At 41.2% G+C, this 27,275-nt stretch overlaps 2 protein-coding genes across 4 annotated transcripts in view; both read left to right on the top strand.

Moving 5' to 3' along the window:
* Positions 1-1,167: 1,167 nt before the first annotated feature.
* On the top strand, positions 1,168-17,740 carry TTF1 (transcription termination factor 1). The gene is made up of 11 exons (XM_034793894.1): positions 1,168-1,288; positions 5,002-5,949; positions 6,372-6,616; positions 7,589-7,774; positions 8,731-8,809; positions 9,840-9,970; positions 12,227-12,455; positions 13,321-13,410; positions 14,640-14,705; positions 15,452-15,537; positions 17,071-17,740. Exons 2-11 carry the CDS (start codon positions 5,063-5,065, stop codon positions 17,241-17,243), a joined length of 2,172 nt encoding a protein of 723 aa, XP_034649785.1. The 5' UTR covers positions 1,168-1,288; positions 5,002-5,062; the 3' UTR covers positions 17,244-17,740.
* Positions 17,741-27,090: 9,350 nt separating this feature from the next.
* The window catches only part of SETX (senataxin), a 45,984-nt gene continuing 45,799 nt past the window's right edge, over positions 27,091-27,275 (top strand). For all 3 annotated transcript variants that reach the window (XM_034793277.1, XM_034793278.1, XM_034793279.1), the window contains exon 1: positions 27,091-27,187. The gene's annotated coding sequence lies outside the window, so the exon portion shown is untranslated. The remainder of the gene's footprint in view (positions 27,188-27,275) is intronic.

Below are 27,275 nucleotides of genomic sequence, written 5' to 3'. Positions count from 1 at the left end.
AAAACAGGAAAGGATAATGATCAGTTACCAATCCTGGTGCACCTCAACTGTGCAAGTTCTTTTTTTTAAAAATCATGTCTTTGAAACTTCTATACTGCATTAATAGCCGTGCAGGAAAAAAAAATGCATGTTACAATGCACAACCAAGATCCCTGATCCTTAGAGCCCTGTGCAGATACAAAATCTGTAACTCTTCCCATGCATGGACATCCACAGATTTTCAGAAAATCTTCTGGCTCACTACAGAAGCAGCTTTTCCTCTCCTGGAATTGACACCTCCTCATCTATTACTGGGAGTGGACTACATCCACCCTGATTGAATTGGCACTGTCAACACTGGTTCTCCACTTGTGAAGTAACTCCCTGCTCTCCATGTGTCAGTATATAATGCCTGCATCTGTAACTTTCACTCTATGCATCCGAAGAAGTGAGGTTTTTACTCACGAAAGCTTATGCCCAAATAAATCTGTTAGTCTTTAAGGTGCCACCAGACTCCTTGTTGTTTTTGTAGATACAGACTAACACGGCTACCCCCTGATACTTGACAGATTTTCAGGGCTCTACTGATCCTATAATTTACTGCAGGCAGGTGCACTGTGTCCGGGTAAAGTGATTTGTAGGATCAGGCCTTCCCACTAGCTAATTACATGGTCGCTTTAAAACATTTTCTCACCTGTGTTGCTCACACAAACCTAGAATTGGAATATTTGAAGCACAGTTTTTGGCCACGTTTTTACTTTTGACCTTCCTGCCAACCAAAGCAGCTTCCCAGGAAGCTGTAGGCAGGGTCCCAGGCCGGTTGTACAGTGAGGTACAATCGGGGGCGGGCATGTGTACTGAGGGCGCAGTGGGCCGTGTCGGGCTGTGCAGGTTTCCCCTTGAACGAAGCCGATGGGCTTGGCCTGGCCCGGGGGAGCAGAGGATTGGCCGGGCTCACCACAGCCCCGAGGCTGCGGGGGTCGGGGGGAAGGGCCCAGGGGGAGCCCAGGCCTAGTCGGAAGATGCGAACCAGGCCAGGCCCAGCCCGCTGAGGAGCAGGCGCGACGAGGCGCCGCGTTCTCCCCTCCCGAGCGGAAGCACCGCAGCCGCTAGCCAGTGACAGAAGGACTCGGGTCCGTTCCTCCTCAGGTCCGGCAGGGGAAACTTCCGGTCCATGGGGCAGCGGAACTCGGCTGAGACACTTCCGGCCCGGCCGCCTGGGGGAAGCGGGATGGGGACGGACACTTCCGGGAGCGAGGCGTGCGCGCTGGTGGTGCTGCTGTGTCCTGCGGAAAGCTGAGTCGGACAGGTATGGGGCGGGGGGAGCGGCCTGAAATCGGAGTAGGGGGGAAGTGGTTGGTAGGAGGAGTGACGGCGATGCGGGACGGAAAGCGGAATGATTTTGGAGAGAACGAGAGGGTGGGGGAGGAAAGGATGGATGAAGGGTTGCGGGAGTGGAGGCGAGGGATGGGTTAGTGAGTGGGGGGAGGAGGGAGGATTGGGGCAGTGAGGGGGCGAGTGGTGGGAGGGTTGGGGAGTGAGGGGGCAAGTGGGGATGGATGGAGGATTAGGGATGGGGGAGGGAGAGGGAGAGTGATGGGAGGGTTAGGGGCGGGGTGGGAGGGAAGGAGGGTTGGGGGCAGTCAGGAGTCAAGTGGAAGGAAAACGGGGCTAGTGGTGGTGGGGAGGATTATGGGCAGAATGATAATGGCTTGGGGCAGAATGTTATTGGGACACCAGAACCGAGCTCCTTTGTGCGGGAGTAAGTGCGGCTGGGGATGGTATTATGGGAAGAATTGCAACACTAGCGTTAACACAGTAACTTGCCTCCCTGGGGTGGGCAGGTAGTTCAGCCCTACCATTCTCTTATAACTACTGTCTGGTCACGGAATGGCTATCGGTGTGAAATTAATTTAGGGGTATCTGTCAGGTAATGAGATGACAAAAACTATTATTGACTGATCAGTTCCCTTGTTGGCAGACTCAGTAGAGAGGCCAGAGAGTCAATGGTTCATGGCAGCATGCTTGATTTCTTCATGTAGTTAATGTACCTGCAGCTATAAATGGTGTACTGTGTGGCTCGAAACTTGTCTCTCTCTCCAACAGAAGTTGGTCCAATAAAAGATATTATCTCACCCACCTTGTCTCTCTCAAATAAAAAAGGGGGCAGGAATAGGGGAAGCCCTCAGAGGGTTTGTCCCTACTGAAGATTTTTAACTGATGGCTAATTAACTCAAGAGCTTTAACACTTTTGTACGCTAGTCTTGATGCTCTCCAAAACATTTTCTCAGCTACACTAGGAACAAACCTTTGGAATGTGTCTAGACAAGCCTTAACCTTTACAAAGATGTCTTGGGTTTAATTGCTCAAGGTATGTGGGATTGGAAAGGAATTTCCCCCCAGGTCAGATTGGCACTGGCCTTTGGGGAGCTCTGCCTTCCTCTGCAGCATGGTGGTTTGCCAGGTTCATCTGGGTACATCTCATGTAATCATCTTCCTGCTATTGCAGGGTGCTCAGGTATTGGTGCACCTCAGTGCCTCCTGTTCTCTGCCTGTGGCACATAATAGTTTAGTCTCCCGAGGACTGTAATACTTTGGTCTAATTTCAGATGTTGGGTTTAGTGTGTGGCTGCAGGGTGGGTGTTGGTGGTCTGTGATGTACAGGAGGGAACAATAGATTGTCTAGTGGTCCTTTCTGGCCTTAAATTCTATGACAGTAACATCTCTAAAAATCACACTACTTTTATGTAGGTCCCTAAAAATGGCTTTAGGTGTTGATCTTTAAGTATCTTTTTTGAAAAAGTGGTCTTCTTTGATTTTATATAAGGGTCGTGTTCTAGTCTTAATCTTTGTATGATCTCCTGTTAGTATTAGTAGGAAGTCCATTGTGGACTAACTTTGTAGTTTCATCCTAGTTGCTGCTGTTGTCCTCCATGGCTGAAGATGACGCTGATGACGGTTTTACCTATTGCACGTATGGCTGTGGCTAAAAAGACTGGCAGTCCTTTCCACACGAAATGCATAAGTAGCTCGATGATGAGGAAGGGATTACAGTCTGTGTCTGCTGAGTCCGATGCTGTTTACGACTCAGCCTCTGTGCTTTAAAATCCATATGGTGGTTAATCTTGAACTGGGTAACCCCATTGTTGACTTCTGCTTGCCAGCATGATCTATCTGTTGCTGACGACTCCCAGCTGTCAATTTCAATGTTGTACTGTTTCAAGTTATGCTTTAAATGTGTCCTTGAAGTGTTTCTTCTAGCCACCTCATGTGCAGTTGCCCACTTACAATTGGCCATACAGCAACTGGTTTGACATTCTGGTGTCACCCCTCCGAAACGCATGACCAGCCCAGCTTAACTGTGATGCGATAAGCATACCTTCAATCCCTGTAGAGTAACTACATTCCAGAACCTTATTATTGGTAACTTATTCTGCCATTTTATGCCCAGTATAGCACACAGATATAGTAAATGGAACTTATCTAGAAGCTTAATGTGATCCCTGTAGCATTTCCAGGTCTCACAACCATACAGCAAGTTGGACAGCACAACTGTTTTTATACCTTGTTGCTGCCAGACTCTGATAGTCTGCCAGATGATGAACTGGCTTTGTTAATATGACTTGTCAGCCCCTTCTCTATGATAATATCATTAGACAATATACTGTCAAGGTAACAGAAGTTTGTACCAGCATCCAGCTGTGTGTTGCTTTAGTTTTGTGTTGGGTTTCCCTCGCGCAGATTGATAAATTACCTGTCTTTTTTAGATTGATTGTCAGCCTGTACCTTTCTGCAGACTCTGCAAATCTCTCCGTAATCAGTGTACATCTTCTAGAGCACTGGTTCTCAAACTTTTTTTTTCATGGACCCACTTGAAAATTGCCGAGGGTCTTGGCGCACCACTTAATGATCTTTCCAAATGTTGTTTGTGCCGTAAGCTAACTATTGTAAAGTGCTTTGCATAAAAGCGCTATATAAAAAAACCCTTAATAATAATAAACTTTTTTTGTTCTACAAATAAAAGCAAACAACTCATATTTTAATATCAGTAGTCTTATCTTTCTAATGCAATGGATGTGCCCTCTCTCCCCCGCCGCAGCAGCCCCCGAGCCTGGGCTAGGAAGGAGGGGGGTCTCTCCCCTGCCACATTGCTGAGGCTGTGAGGGAGGGCCGTCTCTCCCCAGCAGTCGCAGCCCTGGAGCTGGGGAAAGTCGCCTCTTTCTCTGGCAGCCGCAGCCCTGCACATCCCAATTCCCCCCACCCCCTTTTTCTCCCCCCACTTCCCCCTCCCCCCTACTTCCCCCAAGGCCACCACCTCACCTTACATGTGCATCTTCTCCAGGGTCCAGGCACCTAATTAGTGGAGCCACACCAGCGAGGCTCCACTACTTAGGTGAGTGGCCCTTCATTCTCTTGTGTGCGGCCGCCCAGGTGCGCACCTTAGAGGGAACTAACTGCGGACCCCCTGAATGGAGCTCGCAGACTCCTGGTGGTCCACAGACCACAGTTTGAGAACCTCTGTTCTAGAGTATGATACTTGAGCCAGGATAGAAGTCAGCTCTCTTCCGTAACTCTGTTGGTCTTAGGCAAGTTAGAGCTGATAGTAAATGATCAATAAAAAAATATTTTTGACACTATAGTAAGGAGATATAACATGAAATGAATAGAACCTGGGAGACCTCTTTTGAGTAAGAATGTGCTACTTTTATCTAGAGAGAGACAAGGTGGGTGAAGTAATATATTTTATTGGACCAACTTTTACCTAGTCACTTTTCAACGTAAAATTGCATTTGAAAGCACAACAGCTTAAATGTTTTGGGTCTTTAGGAAAACTGGATGACTCTGAAGTAGTGCCAGTGGTCATTTTAAATATCCTTGTTTTTCCTCCATGTAAGTCTATTTAATGGTGTTAATGTAGAGATTATCAAGATAGTATCCAATTGTATGTTGTTGACTTTCATGAAGTTTACTTGTGTAAATTATGACACTTGAGTAAAACTTCTTTTCTTTTTATTATTCCAGGAAAGTGAAGCAGACATAAGAAGCAAGTACAAATCATTTGCATATCCTGCACTTTATAAAGATGAAGAAGAAAAACCGAGAACATAGCGAGAGCCTTGAAAGCAACAAAAAGAAATGTATGCAGAGTGTGGAAGTTTGCCCTCATTCTCCTTTGCTCTTTGAAGATCAATCTTCCCAGGACATTTATGTTCATAAAAAGAAATCGAAAAAAAAGAAAACCAAGCAAGAGAAACAAGACTTTTGGCTAGATAATTCTTGTATTGGTGGGACATGTGAAGTTAATAATGAAACTGTAACAGATGCTTCCAAAAAGAAAATGAAAAAAAAGAAACGGAAACACAGTGATAGTGAGCAGGAGCAAAATAATGTACTCTGTATCCATGTGAACCAAGAGATGGACACGACTTTGGAGAGAGTTGATTACACTTATGTAAATGCATCTGCTAAGAAGAAAAAAAGAAAAAAGAATTTGTCAGAAGAGCAGGATGAGGTAAACAAACTGCCTGGCTTGTATGCATTTGGAAATGATTGCAGAAGCCAAAAAAAGAAAAAAAGAAAACAGTCCAGCCCCTGTGAGACACAAGAAGCCAGTGATGAAACCTTTGCATCATCGTCTTTGTCATATTCAGGACAAAATTCTACATCCTCTCAAGAAAGGAATGATGAGGTTATGATGTCAGGGTCATCTTCTAAAATGAGCATTCCCGTAGTGCCCAAAAAACGCCACAAAACCCATAAAGGTGGAAAATCCTCCAAAAAAGACAAGACTGATATGAGAGAGATTTCTTCAGTATTTGATGAAAATCCTCTGGATGTGACTGCTGACATTTCTATGATTACTTCAGAGGGTAATAATGGCTGTTCTGAAGAAACCATAGTACCAGTTAGAAATATTGATTTCCCTTTCCAATCACACTCTGAACAAGCAACCTCAGAAGCTAAGAGAACGTAAGGCTTGAATTTTCTCTCTCATCATTTCTATTGCATCCATCACATAGTTATCTGAGCTACTGCATTTGGTGAAGTAAAGTATGTTCTAAAAATTATTTCACTTTGAATAATCAAAGGTATTAGTAACAGAGAGAAAGGGAAATGTTATAAGTCAACAGCTTCTCTCTTACTAGTGTCCTCCATCAAAACGTCTATGGATATAAGCTACATTTACATGTTGGGGATTTTGATGACCTTGACAAACCATTTGATCAGGATTTGGTATCAGAATTCCTTAATGGAATTACAGCTATATTGTAAGGGTTAGAAATAGGTTGGGACGAGGCAAGGAACATAGTTCCTTACCCTTTGCTTGAAGAATCATAGGGAGGCTAATAATCATCTACACCATTGAGCTATATAATTCTTCTCTTTACCAGGTTACCAGAGTCTGTGGCATCTGACACTGAGGAACACCAGGATGTTGGATTTACAGAATCGGAAAACTCTATCATGTTGAATAATGAAGAGTTCCTTGAAAGTTCCAAGTGTTCAGCAATGGATTTGGAGACTGTCAAAAGGAAATTGGAGGAGTTCATTCCTCAAGTGTGGACATTGTCAGAAACATCAATCCTAAAGATGGCTGGGAGAGACCTGATCAGGTTTAAAAAGTTTAAAGAACAAGGTGAGCCCCCAGGAAGACACTGTACTGATTGGGGGACTGAAAGTAATTGGATAGAGGAGACTAAAAAAGAGATTTTATATAGTGCCTTTTATGTCCAAAATATCTGGCTTCTAGAAATTGAAATGCAGGAGACTCTATCACAGCTTCCAATTCCAGTGGAATAGCAGCCGGTTTAAATTATTTAACAGAAAGACAAAACGTCTGACTTAGCTCCAGCTAGAGTGTTTCTTTAGAACAGTGATCCCCAAACTTTTTGCCCCCCACCCCAGAGCCAGGAGCGGGGCTGTGGCTCTGAGTGGGGGATCGCGGACAGGGATAAGGAGGCCGAGGCAGGGGCCACAGCTGTGGGTGGGGGCAGGAGCAGACCCGAGGTCTGCAGTGATGACTGGACACAGAACCCCGGGCGCAGAGCGGGCAGTGGGGACCCCAGTCTGGCAGCTGCAGGTGGGACCCTAGTTGCGCGGCCGGCAGCCAGGACCCCAGGCACGGATCCCCGGGAGCGGAGTGGCAGCCAAGGCAGCAGTCCCTCCCCACCTCCTGTAGGGGGCTGGTCCAGGTTCCAGTCCCCCCGCCTCCAAACATTACTCCGTGCCCCCCTCGGGGGGCGCCCCCCACAGATTGAAGGCCTCTGCTTTGGGATGTAAAACATTTACTGGCTGAATATTGTTTCCTTGTTCTGTTATATTCTATTGAAAATGATTGTTGCATTCCATCTGTGAACAGCTCTATTATGTCTTTATTCCCAATTCCATTTTTCTCTTATTTCAGTCTTTGTTGGTGCACATTATCCTGGCACCCAAATTATAATCACGAGGGTACCTCTGAATCATCCATCATTGCTCCCTTTCTCTGTTAATTGCTGTCTTATCATCTGTTTGCCAAAATTTCCTGCAAACTTGTCTTTTCAAGATGTAATGCAAATGACGTGTTTGAGTTTTTGTTTTCCTAAACCTAACTTATTGTATATTCCAGGTATGCCTATCAAGTTTGGCAGGTTTTCTCAGAAGGAAAATACTCAAATACAGAAGAACGTTGAAGACTTTTTATCGCTTACAGAAATAGAGAATGCAGAGAAACTCTTATTTACCTACCGGTACCCAGAAGAGCAACAAGCCATCACCAAATTGAAAACAAAATATGCTTTTGGTATGAAGATTGGTGAGTATTAATTATAGTTCCACTTTAGGTAGATGGATCCTGCCCTCCAGTATATGGTGGCATCATTTGCATGTCTTGTAAAATGATCTGTTGTTTAAAAATGTTCAATTGTAAATCTTACTAAAATGAAAGAAACACAGTTTCGAGATTACATATAGTTGGTAAAATATCTTTTATGCTGTTGTGAATAGCTGTGTTCATTTGTGATGAGGTTGGAGGTTGGGATTCAACTTCATCCCACCTAGCAAGATTCATTGATTTTTAAGGCCTTTATGATCAAAGGTGCAATTTGTGCCATTTCTTACTGGCTGGGCAATAAGTAAACTGACTGGCTGAAATTTTCAAAGCAACCTAGGAGGCTTATTAATGAGTCTAAATCACTTAGGCTGCTTTGCAAATCTTAACCATTGTTCTCAGTGTACATAAGCTGGCAAATTCCGTGCACAGTGTTGGCCTAAACCAAAGGAAATTAGATTACTAAAAGAGGCAGTTAGTCAAAATGTTTGTGTGTAAAATTCTATTTGCTTTGTTCCTATCTTGGAAAATTAACTATTGAACTTTTGATAATTTCCCAAATTACTTGCTAAGTCCCTTTTTCATGTGTGCTAGAAAACAGGATCAAACCATTTTTTCTCTTCAAAAAGCAGATGTTTCAAATAATATACTTGTTCCTCTGTGTCTTTTATCTATTTATTTAATGCACTTTCAAAATTACTTTTCATACTATGTTTATTTTGTGTTGTACTAACTGTTTGACAAAACTATTTAGGAGATTCAATTCAAATTGGTCCCAACTCCTTTTTTTTCCATTTTCTTCAGCACCATAGAATGTATTTTTACACTGATTATATAAAATCACTGATCTTTTTCCCATTACTATGTTATGTTACTTTCTTCAGTATCCTTTCCTCTGTGTCTAATATATTTTAAAACTGTATTATTTGTCTGTCTTGTAGCTGAGGGGATTCCACGGCCCTGGAAACAGGTATATTTTCGGGCAAGAAAGATGTTTGACCCAAACAACTATAAAGGGAGGTAAGAAAATAATTCAGGCAGCATCTGAATTCACAAATTGTCTCAGATCCTCACACATTAATTTATTTCAGTTTTAAAAACATAGATACTAAGAGGACCACTCCCCTCCACTGATCTGAGAAAACTTTCCAATTATTAAAATAAAATAATGAATTTACACTGTTCTGCTGACCAGTCCTAATTGATTCCAATTCCATTGCTGTTACATTGCAACTCCCACGTAATGAAACACCCTGTCCTGCCCTCATTCTAACCCTTACACAAGTATCTGAGCAAAAAGTTGGACCTTGTAGCATGTCTGGAAGGTTAAAATCTGGGTTTTGGCAGAATGGGAAGAAGTGCATTTCCGAACTGAGGCTCTCTCAGAGAATGCTCGTTGGTGAGTTTTGACTCCAGAGTTTCTGTTGTGATAGCCCCTCCCTCCTTGTTCACACAAAGAGTAGCAGTCTTAAACAGCACACATCTCTTGATGAGTTTGACACTGCATTAGAAAAAGCTCTCTTATGGGTGCAGTCAACTTGGGTTCATTTTAAAAACAAAATGGGCATGTATAATTCATTGCTGATTGGTTTTTTCCTTTTAAAATATAAATTGTTGAGCCCTGTAGTCTGAAAATTCCATGACTGCATGAATAAAGTTTAGTACTCTCCAAGTACTGCCTATGTCAGAGTTCCTCTGACAAGTCTATGGGTTTACAATCACATTTTTCTACTCTAAAATATTTTTCTCTACCTTGTTGCGTCATCCATGTAAACAGGGAGACTGACTGTACAGGGAAAATGTGCATTTGACAGTGAATAAAGCCAAAGTAAACAAACTAATATTCCTGTAAGTATAAATAAATAAATAAATAAAATTAATGGAAATATCCATTATAAGACTAGAGAGAGGAAAAGGTCTTTTTCAAAGTACTACTTATAACAAGAGCGGGTATCTTTTCAGAGGTTTTAAAGGTGATGTTATAAACCCCTATAGCAACCTGGGTTTTTTTGAATTTGCAATTGAAGCTACTTACTTTTTGCTATCTTAGGTATTCTGAGGACGAAAAAGAAAAATTAAAGAAGTTTTATGCTATACATGGCAACAACTGGAAGAAAATTTCTGAGATGATGTCTCGCAGTACCCACTCAGTTGCTATGAAGTATTCTCAGATTAAGTCCCGTAAGGCATAATATGCATCATTTAAAAATAACAATTCACATTTTAAGTTACTATTCTAGCAAGTATTTTTAGTATCGTTTTTGGATGTTATGAATTAAACAGTTCAGAGGGTTGATTTCTTTCTGGGGGTTGCATGGGTTCTTGCTTTTCCAAATCACTGTTTTAGGTGCATAGAATTTTAGAAATGTAGGGCCAGAGGGTATCTTGAAAGGTCATCAAGTGCAGCTCCCTGCACTGATGCAGGACATGTAAACCTTAGACCATGCCAAAACATTTCCCGGACCTAAAGAAGAGTTCTGTGTAAGCTCAAAAGCTTGTCTCTCTCACTGACAGAAGTTGGTCCTATAAAAGATATTACCTCACCCACCTTGTCTCTCTAATATCCTGGGACCAAGGCTACAACAACACTGTATGGACCATTCCTGACAGGTTTTTGTTCACCTATTTTAAATCCACCAGTGATGGGAATTTCACAACCTTTTTTGGAAGCCACAGCCTGACTGAACAGATTTTCCTAATATCTAACCTAAATCTCCCTTGCTACTGATTAAACTCTTAACTTCTTGTCCTACCTTCACTGGACGTGGAGGATGGTTGATCACCACTCTCCTTATAACAGCCCTTGACATATCTGAAGACTGTTATCAGGTCCCCACTGAGTCTTTTCTCAAGACTAAACATGCCCAGTTTTTTTTTTTAACCTTTCCTCATTGGTCACCTTTTCTAAACCTTTTAACATTTTTTGTTGCTCTCTTCTATACTCTCTGCAATTTGTCCACATCTTTCCTGAAGTGTGGTGCCCAGAATTAGACACAGTACTCCAGCTGAGGCCTCACCAGCTCTGAGTAGAGCGGACAGTTACTTCCCTTGTCTTACATATGACACTCTTGTTAATACACCCCAGAATGATAATTAGCCTTTTTCACAACTGCATCATATCATTGACTCTTATTCAATTTTAGATCCATAGCCAGTCATTCCTCATTTTGTAGTTGATTTTGTAGTGAAATATACCCTTTGCAAATTCATATTATATTTAAGACAGGTTCAGTTGGCTATAGTCCCTTTAGCCAAAGAAATGGCTAAGTATACTTTTTTGGTTTGCTGTTTCTCAAAAATGAAAAGACTTTTTCTTTTTGGTAACTCTAATCTGCAGAGAGGAAAGATTTTCCCTGCTTCATGGAATGGCAGTAAAAATATTCACTGGGAGGCTTTTGTAACACAGTGGCTGGTGTTAAAAAGTAGACGTATTAGTATGGGTCACTTCCCCATGCTCCTCCATGGCAAAAATAGGAACATATCTCCAGTTAGCACAAATAAGTAATGCACATACACTAGGTACTGTACAAGTATTCCTGTTACATTTTCAATTTAGTACTTATGGAAAGTCAAGTAAACTTGTTGTTTTCTGGAGAAATTAACTTAGAGATTGAAGCCCAAACAGTGCATTAATCTAATCTCTCTCCCCTTCCACCCACACACACACACTCACTCACTCACTCACTCTCTCTCATTCCCATATTCTCATATAGAATGTTTGAAAAGTTGCCATTGTTTGAAACGGCATTGTAATTTAAGGTGAGCTATATTTCATCAGCAAATATTGAGAAAAAAATCACTGTTCTCTAAGAGGTCCATTTCTATTTTTCCAGCTGTTACTACAAGAAACAGATGGCATTAGTTTGTAACAGTTTTTTCTTGTTTTCCTAATTAGTTCTTTGCAGTGCACTTTGAAAATATAATGTGCTATATAAACAATAAGTGAATATCACAACACTCCTGTGTGATGTAGGCAAGTATGATTTGCATTTGTCAGACACGGAAATTGGTACAGAGGCCAGTAATCAAAAATGGATGCCTAAAGTTAGGCGCCTAAGTCCATATTTAGGCATGCAACTAAGAGGCTCAACTTTTCAAAAATGCCAAGTACCCAGAAATGTCTACTCAAGTCAATGGGCATTGCTGGGGTGCTTGGCACTTTTGAAAATCAGGCCACTTATTTGTATGCCTGGATATGGATTTAGGCTTCTAATTTTTGGTATCCTTTTTGAAAACTTCAGCCAGAGAGGTTAGATAACTTAGCCAAAGTCTACTGAAGGAGTTAGTGATAGGTGTGGGAATGGAGCTCTGGAGTTCCTGGCTCCTGATATTGTCCTTTGTTCACTTGTGATGCAGGATCAGACACTTCTTTTTCTCTTTATTCTACTCACTTGTGAGAAGTGCTATATAAATCAATAACTTTATTTAATAATATAGAGGTTAATTCTGGTCCTTGGAGTAAGGAGGAGACACAGAAGCTAGTTCAAGCAGTGAAGGAGACCATTCAGAAGAGGGCTGATTTGGAAGACATACAATTCTTGCTACAGGCAGAGAACTCAGATGGAACTCTCTCAGTTGAACGTGAACAACTGTACAAGAACATATCTTGGACCGAGATAGAAGCTAAAGTGGGAACCAGATATTGGAGACAGTGTAAACAGAAATGGTAAGGTTTATTTTGGGTCTGGCTACTAATACACACTTCTGGAGTTACCTCTGTTACTTCTTGTTCCCTTTCCTCAAACTAGAGGTACTGTGGCATATGTTTGCATGATTAAACATCTGGTCATAATAGATACGTGTCACATCAGTTGGTTTTAAAAGACTTCCTTCTTGTTCAGTTCCAAAACTTGCGTTTACCTGTACACAGACTATGGCCCCAATTCTACAAAGACATAAGAATGTGCATAACTGGAAGTGGGGCTACTTTCACGGGTGAAGTTACACATGTGCTTAAGTCTTTGCACGGTCTGGGCCTGTTCTATTGTTGTCTGTGACAGTGTGGTGTTACATATTATGAATTTCTTTTTGAAAGAAAAGAGACAACTTCATAGGCACAGTTGGTGGCTTTCATCATAGTAATGAAAAGAAATGGTTAGGGAAATGATGGAAAAGTAAAAGTTTTAAGAAATAGGAGATCTAGAACCAAAGTTTGCCCTTACACTGGTGCAAATCTGGAGTAATTCCACTACAGTGAGTGGAATTACACTGATGTAAGTGACAAGAGATTCAAGCCCCTAGATTTGAATCTTGCATTAGACTGAGCCTCTTGGATCTGAACAGTTTCACTTACAAAACATGTTAGCAAGCTTATAAGAGAGGTAAAACCATTGGAAGGTAGGGGAGAAAGGGTCTTGGAGGGAAAAGCAAAGCTATAGAGCCATATAAGACAATTAACAAAACACATAACTCTCTAATTTAGTGGGGAACAAAAATAGATCTTTTTTTAAACCCTAACCCTGATCCTCCTCCTTCCCCCCGCCCCCCGACGTGGTGGGAAAATGCTCTTTTCTTATCTTTGTTTTCCCCAGGATTTCAATTGTAACAAAGAAAATGTCCAATGGGCAGAATGTATATAGTGGGACTAAAGGTTTACAGGCCAAAATCAAGCTTATTAAAAGGTATGGATCATATTTGTGCAATGTTCTGTGTTTTTTGTCTAGGGATCATGGGTTATGTTATGAAAGTGTCCTGATTGATAAGAACCTGCTAGTAAAGTAAAAATCTGGAGTACATGTAGGGGGAAAGTGAAGAGTGGAAGGTTTCTGGATTATTAAACTCAAAGGACAGTAACCTCCATGGTGTTATATTCCACACTTAGGTTTCTGTAATGTTTATACAGGCGTTCTGTAACAGAAAAACAGTTATAAAGCACCCTAATAATTATCCTGGGGACTTAGACTGTGGCTTGACTATGTAAAAACAGTACTTTCATACTCCACGGAGCTGCTCCTTGTGTATGTTCAGATTCGTATTTGTTCTCCATTTCTTTTTATTCTTGTTAGTCCTACAGAGCCAACATAGCTGATATTGAGCAAGGAGTATATTCTTTTCCATCTTGTGCATCATCAAGAAAATTACTTAAATTCCAATCAGTAACAACTGTGTAATCCTGTTGCCTTCAGTGGCTTTGCCACAGGTGAATGAGAGCATGATCGGAAGACAGGCAGTTGCATGCATGTTAAGTATTATTGAGGACCTAATTTGGCTTTCAGCACCTTTATCTACTGGTAATGAAGCATGAGATGGGAAGAGCGTACTCTTGTAATCAGAGCAACACAATCTGGAAAATTTTAGTGCAAATAGATTAAACTTTCAGAAAGATAGGAGCAGTTCAAAATAAGGACTTTAACTAAATGCTTCTACTTTAGCACCTTAACGTATTATTATTATTATTATTTATTTTATTATTGTAATTTATTATTCATATTATCATAGTACCTAAGAGCCCTAGTCATAGATCATGACCACATTGTGCTAGACACTGTAGAAACACAGAACAAAAAGGTGGTCCCTGCCCCATGGAGCCTAAAATGTGTAATACAATAGACTAGACAACAGATGGATATAGACAGTGTAAGCCTTGTCAGTGCGCATGAAACCATATTTGAAAATGCTGTTGTGAGCACAAGGAGTAGAAGATATTTTTATATAGCTTTGTTTTAATTTGGCAACCTTAATGTTGCATAAACACAGTTTATGCACTTAACACACAAGCACACTTACACGCAGATTTTACCAGCCCAAAATGTGCTGTGTCTTGTAATGGGGAGAAGGAACATAGACTCAGGGTTTAGTTAATTGCCGTCTCAGATCTCCCTATAAGTTCCTTCTGTATTTTGATTCTCAGATTGTATGAAATGAAGGTGGAAGACGCTAATGAAGTGAACTGGGAAGAGCTCTGTGAGATAATTGGGTAAAAACATTTGTTTATTATATGGCCACAAACAAGTAGCATTTATCATACAACTTATCTGGCTTGTGCTACAAAGGAATCCACAGGTTTGGACCCATACAGCCTCATGTTGTCCTGTTAAATTCAATAGGATTCTGCACTTGCAGAGATCTCCGCAAAATTAGAACCTAAAACTTGGGAATCAGTGTTGAAATTTAAGATGCCGGAAAGCTATTTCTTCTACCCACCCCATCTTATAGCCATACAAATACTGCCTACATTCTGAGGCTGACTTGCTGTTCCCTATATGAAAGCCTGTGATGAATAACACTGGGGACATTTTTATTTCATCATTATAGTATAATTATTGGATAATTGAACTGTAATTTTGCAGAATGGATGCTGTATGTAAAATTGCCCAGTACTGTTGACTTCGTGTACTGAATTTTCTGGATCATACAATAGAGCTGATTTGAAGGGAAAATATTTTCCACTGTAAACCCCACTTACTGTTTAGTGCACATTCAGAACATACAGTGTTTGCCTTGATGTATTAATGCTAAAGGGACAAGAATGTCTTGGCCAATATTTTTTATTTATTTGGGATATGTATTCAGTGGTCTAAAGACCAAAAAGTTTATAGCTAACACTGCGAGAGGTTGGTTAATTGGAGCAAAAAGTGCCATTCCCATGATTGGACGCCATTCTAATAGTGAAACTTCCCGATAGTATGTTGTATCACTAATTTTGAACTTTTCTCTTTTCAGAGATGTCCCTGAAGCTTATGTTCAAGCCAAATTTTACAAGTTAAAAGCTACCAGCGTCCCTTCTTGGCAAACAAAGACTTTTCCCGGTTAGTGTATTTATGGTTGCATTGTGTGTCATTCTGTCAGGTTTGTCCCTATATAATTCGACTAAGATCATACACATTCTATCATCGTTTAATATTTTGGATGTATAGTTACGCAATAGCACCCAATCACTGATGCAGTTCACAGTGTCAGTCTGCATTGCCCAACCACCCTAGACTTGGAACTTTTAGTACTACTTTTGTTAGAAAGCATTTATGTGTGTGTGTATTGATAGGATTATCAGTCCAAGCTCTACCCATTGGAGATGCTGCTCCTAGTAGATATTCAAAATATGATCATTCATGGTCTCTATGCTTGGCTTCCTCTCGGTGAGACCAAATATGCCCATGGGCTCTGCTGGGAAACTTGGACCTGACTTGCCCTGTATTAGACATGTATGTCCCACTGGGCTTCTTGAACGTGGCTTCCATAAAGGGTGGCAATGTGGTTTATATGCCTCGTAGAGCTCTGCTAGTCTCTCTGGGCTTGGCTCTTTCTTGATTTGAGGTGGGAAGAAGTGGTGCTTTTTCCAAGTCAACTTGCTCCTGGTGCCAAAATGATCTGTCATTATACATTGTGCAGGTCTTCATATATTCTCTCCCTATTCCTTTCTGGCATGCTTTGAGGAGCCATGAAACTGTTAACAATATTGACATTTAAAGTATTATCACTGGGTGTCTGAATTAGCACCTACTGTATGAGATGAATAGGGCAGGTCACACCAATCAGAGCTATTGTTTTGGGTACCGCAAATGCAGTCAGACGTCAGTGTATCAGTTATATGCTCAGTTCACATTTTCAGTGCTATCTCAGCAACCATAACAGCTAGAAAATTAATTTAAAAATAAAAAGCCTAGGTTCTGGAGAACAAGGAGGCAGCATGAAAAAGGCATTGGTAACCAATTTGAGCCCTGAAGGGTATAAACAGATTACAGTGGTGGAATACCAAGCTGTGAAGGGTGTAGGGCATTGAGGTTTCCCATTACAAGATTATATTAAATTATTTACTCAAGTTCACAAAGTGAATTATTGACAACAAGTAAGAGGACTCAGGAGTCTGAGGTCCTAGTCCCCTAATCTACCACTCAACAGCGTCCATCACATAATACCTTTCTGATATTAAACAAGAAAAACTTCCTTTTTGAATCTGTGATTAAGACCATGCAGAACAAATTCATGGTTAGAGCAGAAAACCAAGAGACTCAGGATTCCTGGGTTCTATTTCCAACTTGCTGACTTGCTCCCTAAGCTTAGTCAATTCACTTCTCTTTGTCAAAGTTCTGATATCAGTAAAACAGACCTTATGCTTATGGGGGTACATTGCAAACATTAATGTTAATATGGTGCCTTGAGATTGTCTGTCTGGAAAAAGTGCACCATATACTCTTAGCACATAAATGCAATTGTTAATTTAATCAGCAAAAAAAAAAGTAACAATACGTTTAGTTTTGCAAACCTTTCTGAGAGAACACAGTTTGCTAATGAAAAGACCAAGATGAGATTAAAACTAAACTGCGTATTGTTCATTTTTAAAGAAATAATCGATTACCTTTATGATGAGACACTTCCATTGCTTGAGAAAAGATTAGAAAAAAGGCAGAAGAGGCCTCAGAGTTGTGACATGTCGCCTTCCAGCTGCGAGAGAAAGGTTTTCCAGTTCAGCGATATCTTTGACTACAATGAAGATGATGCTGATGACAATGACTGATTATCCTCCAATATGTTCCCTCTTTGTACACCCCCAATATGAAAAATGGATTTTGATTAAACTGGGTTAAATCAGAAACTGAATGTATATGGCCATGAAATAATGGGAAGAATGAAGACACGCAAGTCTGCTTCTATTGTTCTGTATTGAAGAGAGAAGTAAATACAGATTATTTTTTGCAGTATCTTTGTTATTAGAGACTTTTAACCTTATCTTCAGATTGTTTGAGGAAGCTAAAGGTCACTTTGTATTGGACTTGTGGAAACACTGAAAAACAATATTTTTTTCTTAATATTTCATTCATTACAAATTTGCTTAAAGTCCTGGGTAAGCCTGTCTGAATGAATTTAGGTTTTCAGCATTCTAATGTCAAGTTAGGATCTTCTTTTTTTAAAAAAATTGCCTTAAAAAAAAAAAGTCTGTGTAAGGAGAATTTTTTTTAATTTGCTGTGTTCAGTATGTATTTAAAAAAATGCAACAAACTGTTTAGGTAAGTAGAGGGTACCACCAGTCTTCAGAGATAACAACAACTGTGGATAAATCAACTTGAAATGTAATGACTAAGATTTTGTAGATTCTGTCAAACATTTTCCACCTAATTGAAACATTGGAATATTAATGAAGCCAGTGTACTGTTAGCCAGACTGCAGAGAATTGATTGCTATATGGCTAATTTAAGCTGTTACACTGGTGAGTCAGTAACTGCACAGTTGCCCCCTTTCTCCTTGCGCTCCCCTTTGCTCTGACTGGCTAAGACAAATCCATTTCAGTATAATCACTTATACGACCAAACTGATTTTGATACTGTAAAAATGGTCAAATAACTGAAGTTTATAAACAGACTATTGATCTGAAGAATTTTTTCAGAAAAGTATGCTTAAGAATCTTTATTACATAGCCCACATTGGGCACTGTAGAAGTATTAGAGTAATAAATTTTTGAAGAATTATGGAGCATTTCTGGGCCTCTGGTTAAATAGTATCAGTTTATAAAATGTCCAAATTCATAGAGGAGCCATAGTGAGGTCTCTTAGGTGCATCATGTGTTTTTATTGGCCTGTGCATTTTATATTTTTCTTTTTAATCAAAAATATTAACTTTTATGAGTAAAAACTTTTAGGTTTGTTTCCTAAGGGCTTGTCTACAGCTGAAAACTGTTCCAGAATAAGGAAGGGAACAAGTTTAGTTCAGAAAACTGTATTACTAAGACTGCTTATTCTAGTGTCAAACTCTGCATTTATGCTTCGTGTATGCTCAGTGTGGTGGTATGTTGCCAGTTCTTCAATATTAGAATGATCTATTCATAGTTGTTAAAACCAAACGATGCCACTGTAGTCATCTAGTCAGACCTCTAGCAAACACAGGCTATAGGACTTCCATGAATTCAGTTTAGAAAGCTATTCATCTGCTGAGACCTGAAATTCGGTTATTTCTCCAGCAAAGGTTGATGACCCAATAACAACTAAAAGAAATCCGGGAGCTGCACTGTTTTAGATGATTGTGACATCTTGTGTTGCTGCAGGGGAATCGCAAAAGCCTGAATTGTAGTTTTGGCAGTTATTTTGTTTTAAAAACAGCTGTAATATGTCCTGCATAAACTGTTAATAGTTTTGGAGCTCAGGTTACTCTGTTTTAATCTTTTATACAACAAAAAAGGGCATATGTGCCTTTTCCTTTGACTACTTTTTTACTGTTTCTATTAAAACTGAAGTGATACACTTAAGATTTTCTTATTCTTTTTTAATATAATGCAGAGAGAAAATTGTCAATAGATCATATATTCCTTTTTTGTAGGGAAATATTTCTATGTAAATATTACAATAATAAGAATATTGATGGACAAGATGAAAATTGTACATATGTCTTCATTTTATGATTTCATTCTTGTAAGATAATGGCAATTTTCTGTAAATAGATAAAGAGAATGTAAATAATTTGGTGTGACTGCAAGTAAAGTTTGTCTTTGTATAGGGTTTGTTCATTGCATTTTCTATAAAGACTCATCAGAAAATGAGGATACAAGCAGTATTGCAACCTGTTATGATATTTAGTGTATTACTTAAACTTCCACCTCCTGGAGTCAGGTTGTTAGGTGAGAATCTTATCTCTCACTTTTTAAAAAAGTTTCCCGTTTGAAAACTGTAAACCCTAAAGGCTCAAACACCAGAAGGCAAATAAAAATAATCCAAAATTTATTATTTTTAAAGTCTCATTTTTAAGCCAATCATGATTTTTTGGGAGTCTGACTCATGATTTTTGAATGTGTGGGATTAGTAATACTGTACAAGTGGATGCTGGCTAATCCTGGCCTACAAAGATCACATTTTAGCATCTGAAAAACTGAGATGCTTGTTCTGATTGTATGCACTCAGCCAGACACACAAGTAGTGATGTCAGTTGTTGGTTCTGTGTGTGTTCTTTCTGTGTGATGCACCGGCTCTATCCAGATAGCCAGTATAGCAGACTCTGATCAGACTGCCCAAGAAGACAACAGACTCAGATCAGTGGTGAAGGCACTCAGCCAGGTTTATTGCCAACAAAGCACAATACTAATGCCCCGGCTCAAAGTACACTAATACATGTATGCCTGTGACAATGGACCAGCTCAGTGAGCAGTAGGACTTTCCACTCCCCCTCGGCCAGACAAAGACACCCCTTCTGGGACCCCTTTCTTATACACTGATACAAACAAGTTACGTATTGCTCCTCTGATGTGGTTAGTTACCACCCTTTACCTTGTATTTGTTGATCCAATCAAAACATCTCTATCCATCAGGGCCGGCTTTAGGCCGATTCCCCCCAATCGGGCCCTGCGCCTAAGAGGGCCCTGCGCCCTAAAGAAGAGCGCCTAACTTAGGCGCCTTTTTAATTTTTTTTTACTCACCCGGCAGCGGTCTGGGTCTTCAGCGGCACATCGGCGGCGGGTCCTTCACTCGCTCTGGGTCTTCAGCGGCATTTTGGCGGCATGTCCTTCAGTGCCGCGGAAGACCTGAAGTGACGGAAGGACCCACCGCTGAGGACCCGGACCACCGCCAGGTATTCGAATCGGGCCCCGCCCTTCCTAAAGCCAGCCCTGCTATCCATCACTGTGTCATCCTGACCTTATCCTTAGGAGGGGTCAGTGTGCCCCTGTACCATCTTTGGGGAGTGTATTTACACCATAACCTTGTATCAAGGTGTTCTGGCACAATCCTTCTGGAATGTGTTTACGTGAATACTTAGTGCCTAAGAGTGCTTGTGTTTTTGCAGTGCCAGGCCTGTTCTTGCCAAGTTCATGTATTGGATAGTGAACTTGCAAGCAAGCATCTGCTTTTGCTTGTAGCCTGATTCTTGCTAACTTTGCTTTATATCAGCAGGGCCTGACTTTTGCTCACTTTAGTTCAGCCCTTAGGCCTTGTACCAGGCCCCATGTTTCAGGCTCTTTCTTTCTACTACATTCCACCACTTTTTATCCTTTTATGGGGAGAATGTTTTACCCACCATCTTGGAAAAGCACAGTGCATGGACTGAAGATTACCCAGTGGGCTAAACACTGTTGTATGACCACCTGACATTACTATCCACACATTCATGCCTCTCTGTCCCTTGGTCTGCACATTCCCTTGTATGACCCTTGGACAGATTTTATTTTCCAAGTGTTTTTAGTCTCTAATGGTGGGCCTGGAAATGTCAGATTCGGGACTTTGATTGAGGAATGTAGTTTTATAGTTTTGAAATACTGGGTTAGGCACTGTTACAGTATGTTCCACAATGCTATGCATATGAGGAGTAAAACAAAAATTCACACATGAGGCCTCCATATATAAATTTCTTGTGATTACTTACTACACAGTAGGTCCATCCATGTTACAGATTATCCTTACTGCTGGTTGTTACCATCTGGTAAGCTTTGCTGGGCAGGAGACTAGCCTGTGTGGCTAGCTTCTCTGTTCCAATGGATTGGCCTGAATTATTCTGGCCACACATTGGAGTTGCGAAGTCAATAACATTCCTGGCATAACAAGCCATGGTCAAAGCTCTTTAGGTTTGCATTGCTCTATGACAGCGGTTCTCAAACTGTGAGTCAGGGCCCCATTTATGGGGTTGCCAGGGCTAACTTAGACTTGCTGGGGCCTGAGGCTGAAGCCTGAGTCCCACTGCCTGGGGCCAAAGCCGAAGCTCGAGGGCTTCAGCCCTGGACAGCGGGGCTCAGGTTACAGGCCCCCTGCCTGGGGCTGAAGCCCTTGGCTTCGACTTCACCCCTGAGCCCCGCCGCCCCTGGGTAGCGGGGCTTGGGCAGACTCAGGCTTCATTCCTTCCTCCTGGGGTTGGATAGTAATCTTTATTGTTGGGAAGTGGTCGCAATGCAATGAAGTTTGAGAACCCCTGCTCTATGATACACGAGTAGTGGATGTTGATCCAGTTGTTTCTTGTAGATGCTGTCTTCCAGATAACCTACTGAATGGACAGTAACCAATTTATCAAATATTGCTATGCTGGGATTCACTATTGTTAACCAGATACTGAACAAAATTGTTTTAAATAACATGTGCCTCAGTTAGGATGCACTATCTCTATATTAGAGACTAACAAATTTATTAGAGCATAAGCTTTCGTGGACTACAGCATCCGAAGAAGAGGGCTGTAGTCCACGAAAGCTTATGCTCTAATAAATTTGTTAGTCTCTAAGGTGCCACAAGTACTCCTGTTCTTTTTGCGGATACAGACTAACACGGCTGCTACTCTGAAACCTATCTCTATATTATGACTGGTACTAACAGGGAATTTGTCTACACAATTTGACATATTGCCCATTTACCATTGTTTTTGTTATACACTGAGGACAATACCAGTTAGCTGTTTATTACTAATAAGATCAGGTAATTTTTCTTTTTTAATGTTCCCTAATGAGTTGGGTATGGTAGTGACTATGTATGTACCTGACATAAGCAGTACAAGTAACTTCTTTATTAATTTGTTTTTTCCTTGTCTTCATGTTTGCTGCCATTAGTTTATTAATTTTTATTTGTGTTTGATTAAACAGTGTTTGGAATGTTATGCACATTGTAAATGATGTACCGATTCTTAATACCATGAATTATAGACTTAGAGACAGTTTCCCCTGCCTGGTTGTCAAAATAGTTAATGTTTTGTTAAATATATATATTTTATATTATTACTCTGTTCCAAATAGATCTTCAGAGTTAGATCATTTTGAAATGTAATTCATAATTCTACTTAGATTTTGGAGTCTTCTATTTTGAGAGATACCAGACTATGGAATAGTCATTTGCCCAGCCCTCAAGTCTTGTGTACGTTCCTGATAAATGCTAGGATATTAGTTAACACGAAGTATACAGCAATAATACAGTTGCTTTTACACCATAGCCAATCTCATCCATATTTCAGTTCTAAAGATTTAAAACCACAGGCACATGAGCTTACTTTGCTTAATAATATACAGTTTAAATGACTGTTAGACCTGGTTCAACTAGTGGTTTCTAGCTGATTGTCTACTTAATTGTCTATATATGGTAGACTGAGGTGTAGTTGACCAGTCTGTTGTTTGTAAAGCACTTCATTTTTCTTTTCTTGATGCCCCGGGTTTCTTCACAGTGCACTGATATATTCTGGTGTCTTTGTTGAGTGACATCGTCTGGTGTCATCGGTCTGTGGGATGCACCCTTAAACAGCTTAAGTTGGTTAACATAATACAGCTTTTGCTTGCTTATCTTTTTACATTTCTCGTTTTCAATAACCAATATGTAATACACAGATTAACCTAGTTTGTTTACAGTGCAATAGGTACCAAGTCTCTTATAACACAAGCTATGCTTTTGTTCTCATTTTCCCAATTCTTTAGCACACATAGACCAATTTTAGATACTTTGCAGTTACTGCACAAACATTCTTTTTCACTTAACATGGACATCACTATTTTTTTCATAATAAATATTGTGCTTGACTGCTAAAATAAATGCTCACAATCTTCTGTGAGAAGGCACACTCCTATGCTGAGCACTCTGTTTTAGCAAAAGAATTAGTAACAGAATTTTTACCCAGGCTTTCTTTTAGAGTTAATTTGCTTGTGATACCAATTCCACTTTTGTTAACTGTTTAGAAGCACAAACTTTAACAACCACGACTTCTCTTTACTTTACCACACCATACCACTTAAACCAAACTAAATTTTAAATGCAGGTCTATGCAAACACTTTGAGAGTATTTCATTTTCATGACGTTTTGTTTTGGTTGGGAGATGAAACAAAATATATTATATTCTTATAACTATATTTGGATAATTAATAAAGGCACAGACAACTTTATAAAAACCCAAACAAGAAATTGACATTTTATTAATATTACCTTTACATTCATGTTGGTTTCCCCTTACATTTTTCCCTTTGAATAAAAAACTTTGTGATTAATAAAAGAAAATTCTTTTTGTTTGCAAATGCATTATTTGTTGAGGCAAAAATATATGCATATATATTTATAACTGAGGCCTTTTTGAGCTTTTGCAAAAAAAATTGGTTATTAATAATATGATGGTTATATCTAAGGCCCTACCAAATTCACGGTCCATTTTGGTCAATTTCACGGTCATAGGATTTTAACAATTGTAAATGTCATGATTTCAGCTATTTAAATCTGAAATTTCATGGTGCTTTTAATTGTAGGAATCCTGACCCAATAAGGAGTTTTGTGTGTGTGTGTGAGGGTTGGTTTGCGAAGTTATTGTGAGGGGGCTTGTGATACTGCTACCTTACTTCGGCGCTGCTGCTGGCGGCAGTGCTGACTTCAGAGCTGGGCAGCTGGAGAGAGGCAGCTGCTAGCTGGAGCCCCAACTCTGAAGGCAGAGCCGCCATCAGCAGCAGTGCAGAAGGATGGCATCGTATGGTATTGCCATCCTTACTTCTGTGCTGCTGCTGATGGGCACTGCCTTCAGAGCTGTGCATCTGGCCAACAGCTGCTGCTTTCCCGCTGCCCAGATCTGAAGGCAATGCAGAAGTAAGGGTGGCAATACCACAACCACCTTAAAAGAACCTTGCAACCCCCCCTCACCCCCCCGAAGCTCCCTTTTTGGTCAGGACGTCCAATTTGAGAAACACTGGTCTCCCCTGTGAAATCTGTATAGTATAGGGTAAAAGCACAAAAGACCAGATTTCATGGGGGCAGACCAGATGCATTTTTCGTGCCCATGAATTTGGTAGGGCCCTAGTTATATCCAACCATGATATTAAAATAACGTGGTATCACTTATATTTAAAAAAAAAATTGACATTCGTTGCAACAAAATTAACATTGATTTGGTTATTTGGTTCGAGTCCATAATTGTTAACTTTTAATTTGTTGATTTGATTTTAATCTGACTTTAATTTGACAATTGTATTGTTTTATCTTTAGTAGTTTTTTTGTAATTTGTTATATGGCTTCTTGATTTTATTTTTTATTGTTTTAACTTTAATAAAACTTAAGTTCATTATAACATTGAGTCATAATAAGCAACTGGTCCAGAACCATTGAGAATCTTTGGGCTTGGCTACACTTGCGAGTTACAGCGCAATAAAGGAGCCCCGGGTGCCTTAGCTCACTAACCATCCACACTGGCAAGGCACGTAGAGCGCTCTGACTCCGCGGCTACAGCGCTGCTGATACTCCACCTCGGTGAGTGGAATAACGTTTGCTGCGCCCCGGCTGGAGCATCATGGCGCCAGTGTGGACGAGGTGTTGCATTACTGCACTCTGATCGGCCTTTAGAAACATCCCATAATTCCCTTAAGTCAAGTGGCCACTCTTCTCATTGTTTTGAACTGGCTGTAGGAATGCAGATAGGCTATGTTTCTGACAGCCGGCTGCTTATCTGCTCCGAGACAGATTAGTGTGGAATGCTGTGGGGGGGGGGGGGAGGAGGAGGGTCTGCTGCTGTCTGAACTTACAAGACAGCATGCTGACATGCTCTCAGCCCCCCAAAAACCCACTCTCTCTCCCCCCACATACACACAACATACTCCCTGTCACACTCCACACACACACACCCATTTAAAAAGCACGTTGCAGTCACTTGCATGTTGGGATAGCTGCCCATAATGCATTGCTCCCAATGCCGCTGCAAGTGCTGCAAATGTGGCCATGCCAGTGCGCAAGCAGCTATCTGTGTGGACAGACTGCAGCGCTTTCCCTACTGCGCTCTCCGAAGGCAGGTTTAACAGTGCTCTACATCTGCAATTGTAGCCAGGAGGACACACAATTAATTAAATCAATGGAAGTTATGAGGTGCTGAGCATCCTCAGAGTCAGGCCCCGTGGTAGTACAATAAACCTTGTTTAAGCAATCACCTAAATTGTTTTTGTCCAGTTTATAAAGAGGAATAGCTCCCTCTTTAAAAAAAAAAAAAATTAGAGTAGGTGTGAAGCCTGTAACAGTAGCAAGAATTGCTTACTAGAGCCAGTGTGCAATGGTAGCCTTCAGTACAAGCAACCGCTTGGAGTAATGTGCAGATATCCTGTATCTACAAGGGAACAAGAGGAAGACAGCTTGCAGAGGAAATGGGATAGGGGAAGTAGCTTATCACTCAAGATTCCTTTCCAGCACTAGAACCAAAGAGGGCAGTAATTCTGACTGCCTTACTTATTTTGACACTTATGTTTCTGGTCTCTTTCACCAGCAGGACTGGATGAAGAGAAGTCTGCCACTCTGGAGAGGGATCTTGGGGAGAGAGGTACTTACTAACTCTTTCATGTCCCCTATCAATGGGACTTGAAAGGGAGGTAACATAACACCCAACTTCCTCATTCACTTGTTTATTTTGAAGAAGCAAAACATCATAGACAGCAGAAGGAAATGCTCTCATCTCACAGGTGGAGAGGAAACACGAGGGAGAAACAAAGTAATTGTAGGTAGAGGTAGAAAAACAAGTGCCACAAAAAAAAAGTTAGGCCAGAGCTAAGAGAGAATCAACACTGACAAAGCTCTGCGTAGCAGACTACGTTATAAATGAGAGCACAAGGCTCAAATAGCACTAAAAAACAGAACTGAGTCCCCTAGAACTCCAGTGATTCAAACAAATATGTAACTTAACATACGTTCATGGAACATTAATGGTCTCAGTGGTGGTGTACAGAAAATCCTTGAGTATGCAAACTTATCAAAGGCTGAGACAGCAAGATTACATCTGCAGCTAAGAGACAGTTCAAAGTTGGGGAAGTGTTACAGTGGCAGCAGCTAAAGATCAAAAGGGGATTAGCTGCTCTTTATCAGTAAGGGTCTAAATGTGCATATTACAGAAAAAGGCTGAGAGGAAAGGCTGTTAAACTTTATGGAGCTCTCCTAATGCTAGGTGTAGCCTCCACTAGTTACCCACAAAGCACCTTTTACTTAGTTAGCAGCTGTCAGTGTTGCTAACTCTCCTGATTTTGTCACGAGTCTTCCCCTTAAAGCCCCAGCTCCGGGAGTCCCGTGGATATGTGACGGTTGCAGGCTTCATTTGAAGATCTGGGGCTGGCAAGAGCGGGGACAAACTTGCCCAAAAGAGGCACCATTTATGCTCCTCATTTTCAGGGACTGGCCCAGGTTCACCCAGGCAGGCTGGTGCCAACCTCAATTGAAACCAAGTCCTCCTCCGAGGCTAGTGCCTTGGACCACTCCTCCCTGGCCGCTTCTACGTCCCTCCCGCTTTCCCCTGCTCCTCCCGACACACCTGCCGCTGGCCCTTTAAGACGCCCCACCCCCCCGGGCGGGGCCCCTCCAGGTTAGAGTTGGGCGCTGCGGGCCCCGCCCCGCCCCGGAGGAAAAACAAACTCACTTCCGGCTGAGACACCCGGCTGGGCCGGAAGTGAGGAGAACGTGGGGTGGGGGTTGCGCCGGGGGCTGGCCTGAGCGGGGAAGCGTTGGCTGGATGCCCACCGGAGCCATGGTGGCGGAGTAGCGCCGAGGCCCGCGCCCAGAGGCTGGCGGTGGGAGGAGGTGAGGGGGCAGCCGAGGGGGAGGGAAAGAGGAGAAGCCCCCGAGCCTGGAAACGTCGTTTCTCCTCCCCCCCCCACCGAGCCTGGAG

The sequence above is a fragment of the Trachemys scripta genome, chromosome 17, assembly GCF_013100865.1.
Source record: "Trachemys scripta elegans isolate TJP31775 chromosome 17, CAS_Tse_1.0, whole genome shotgun sequence".
Taxonomy (NCBI): domain Eukaryota; kingdom Metazoa; phylum Chordata; order Testudines; family Emydidae; genus Trachemys; species Trachemys scripta.
This window is presented reverse-complemented; position numbering and strand designations above follow the sequence as displayed.

Excerpts from the sequence above, each read along its gene's own strand:
- TTF1 (XM_034793894.1), top strand. The coding sequence starts at position 5,063 with ATGAAGAAGAAAAACCGAGAACATAGCGAGAGCCTTGAAAGCAACAAA. Across the intron at positions 6,617-7,588 it reads TAAAAAGTTTAAAGAACAAG|GTATGCCTATCAAGTTTGGC; the intron begins GTGAGCCCCCAG and ends TGTATATTCCAG. Across the intron at positions 13,411-14,639 it reads AAAATCAAGCTTATTAAAAG|ATTGTATGAAATGAAGGTGG; the intron begins GTATGGATCATA and ends TTTGATTCTCAG.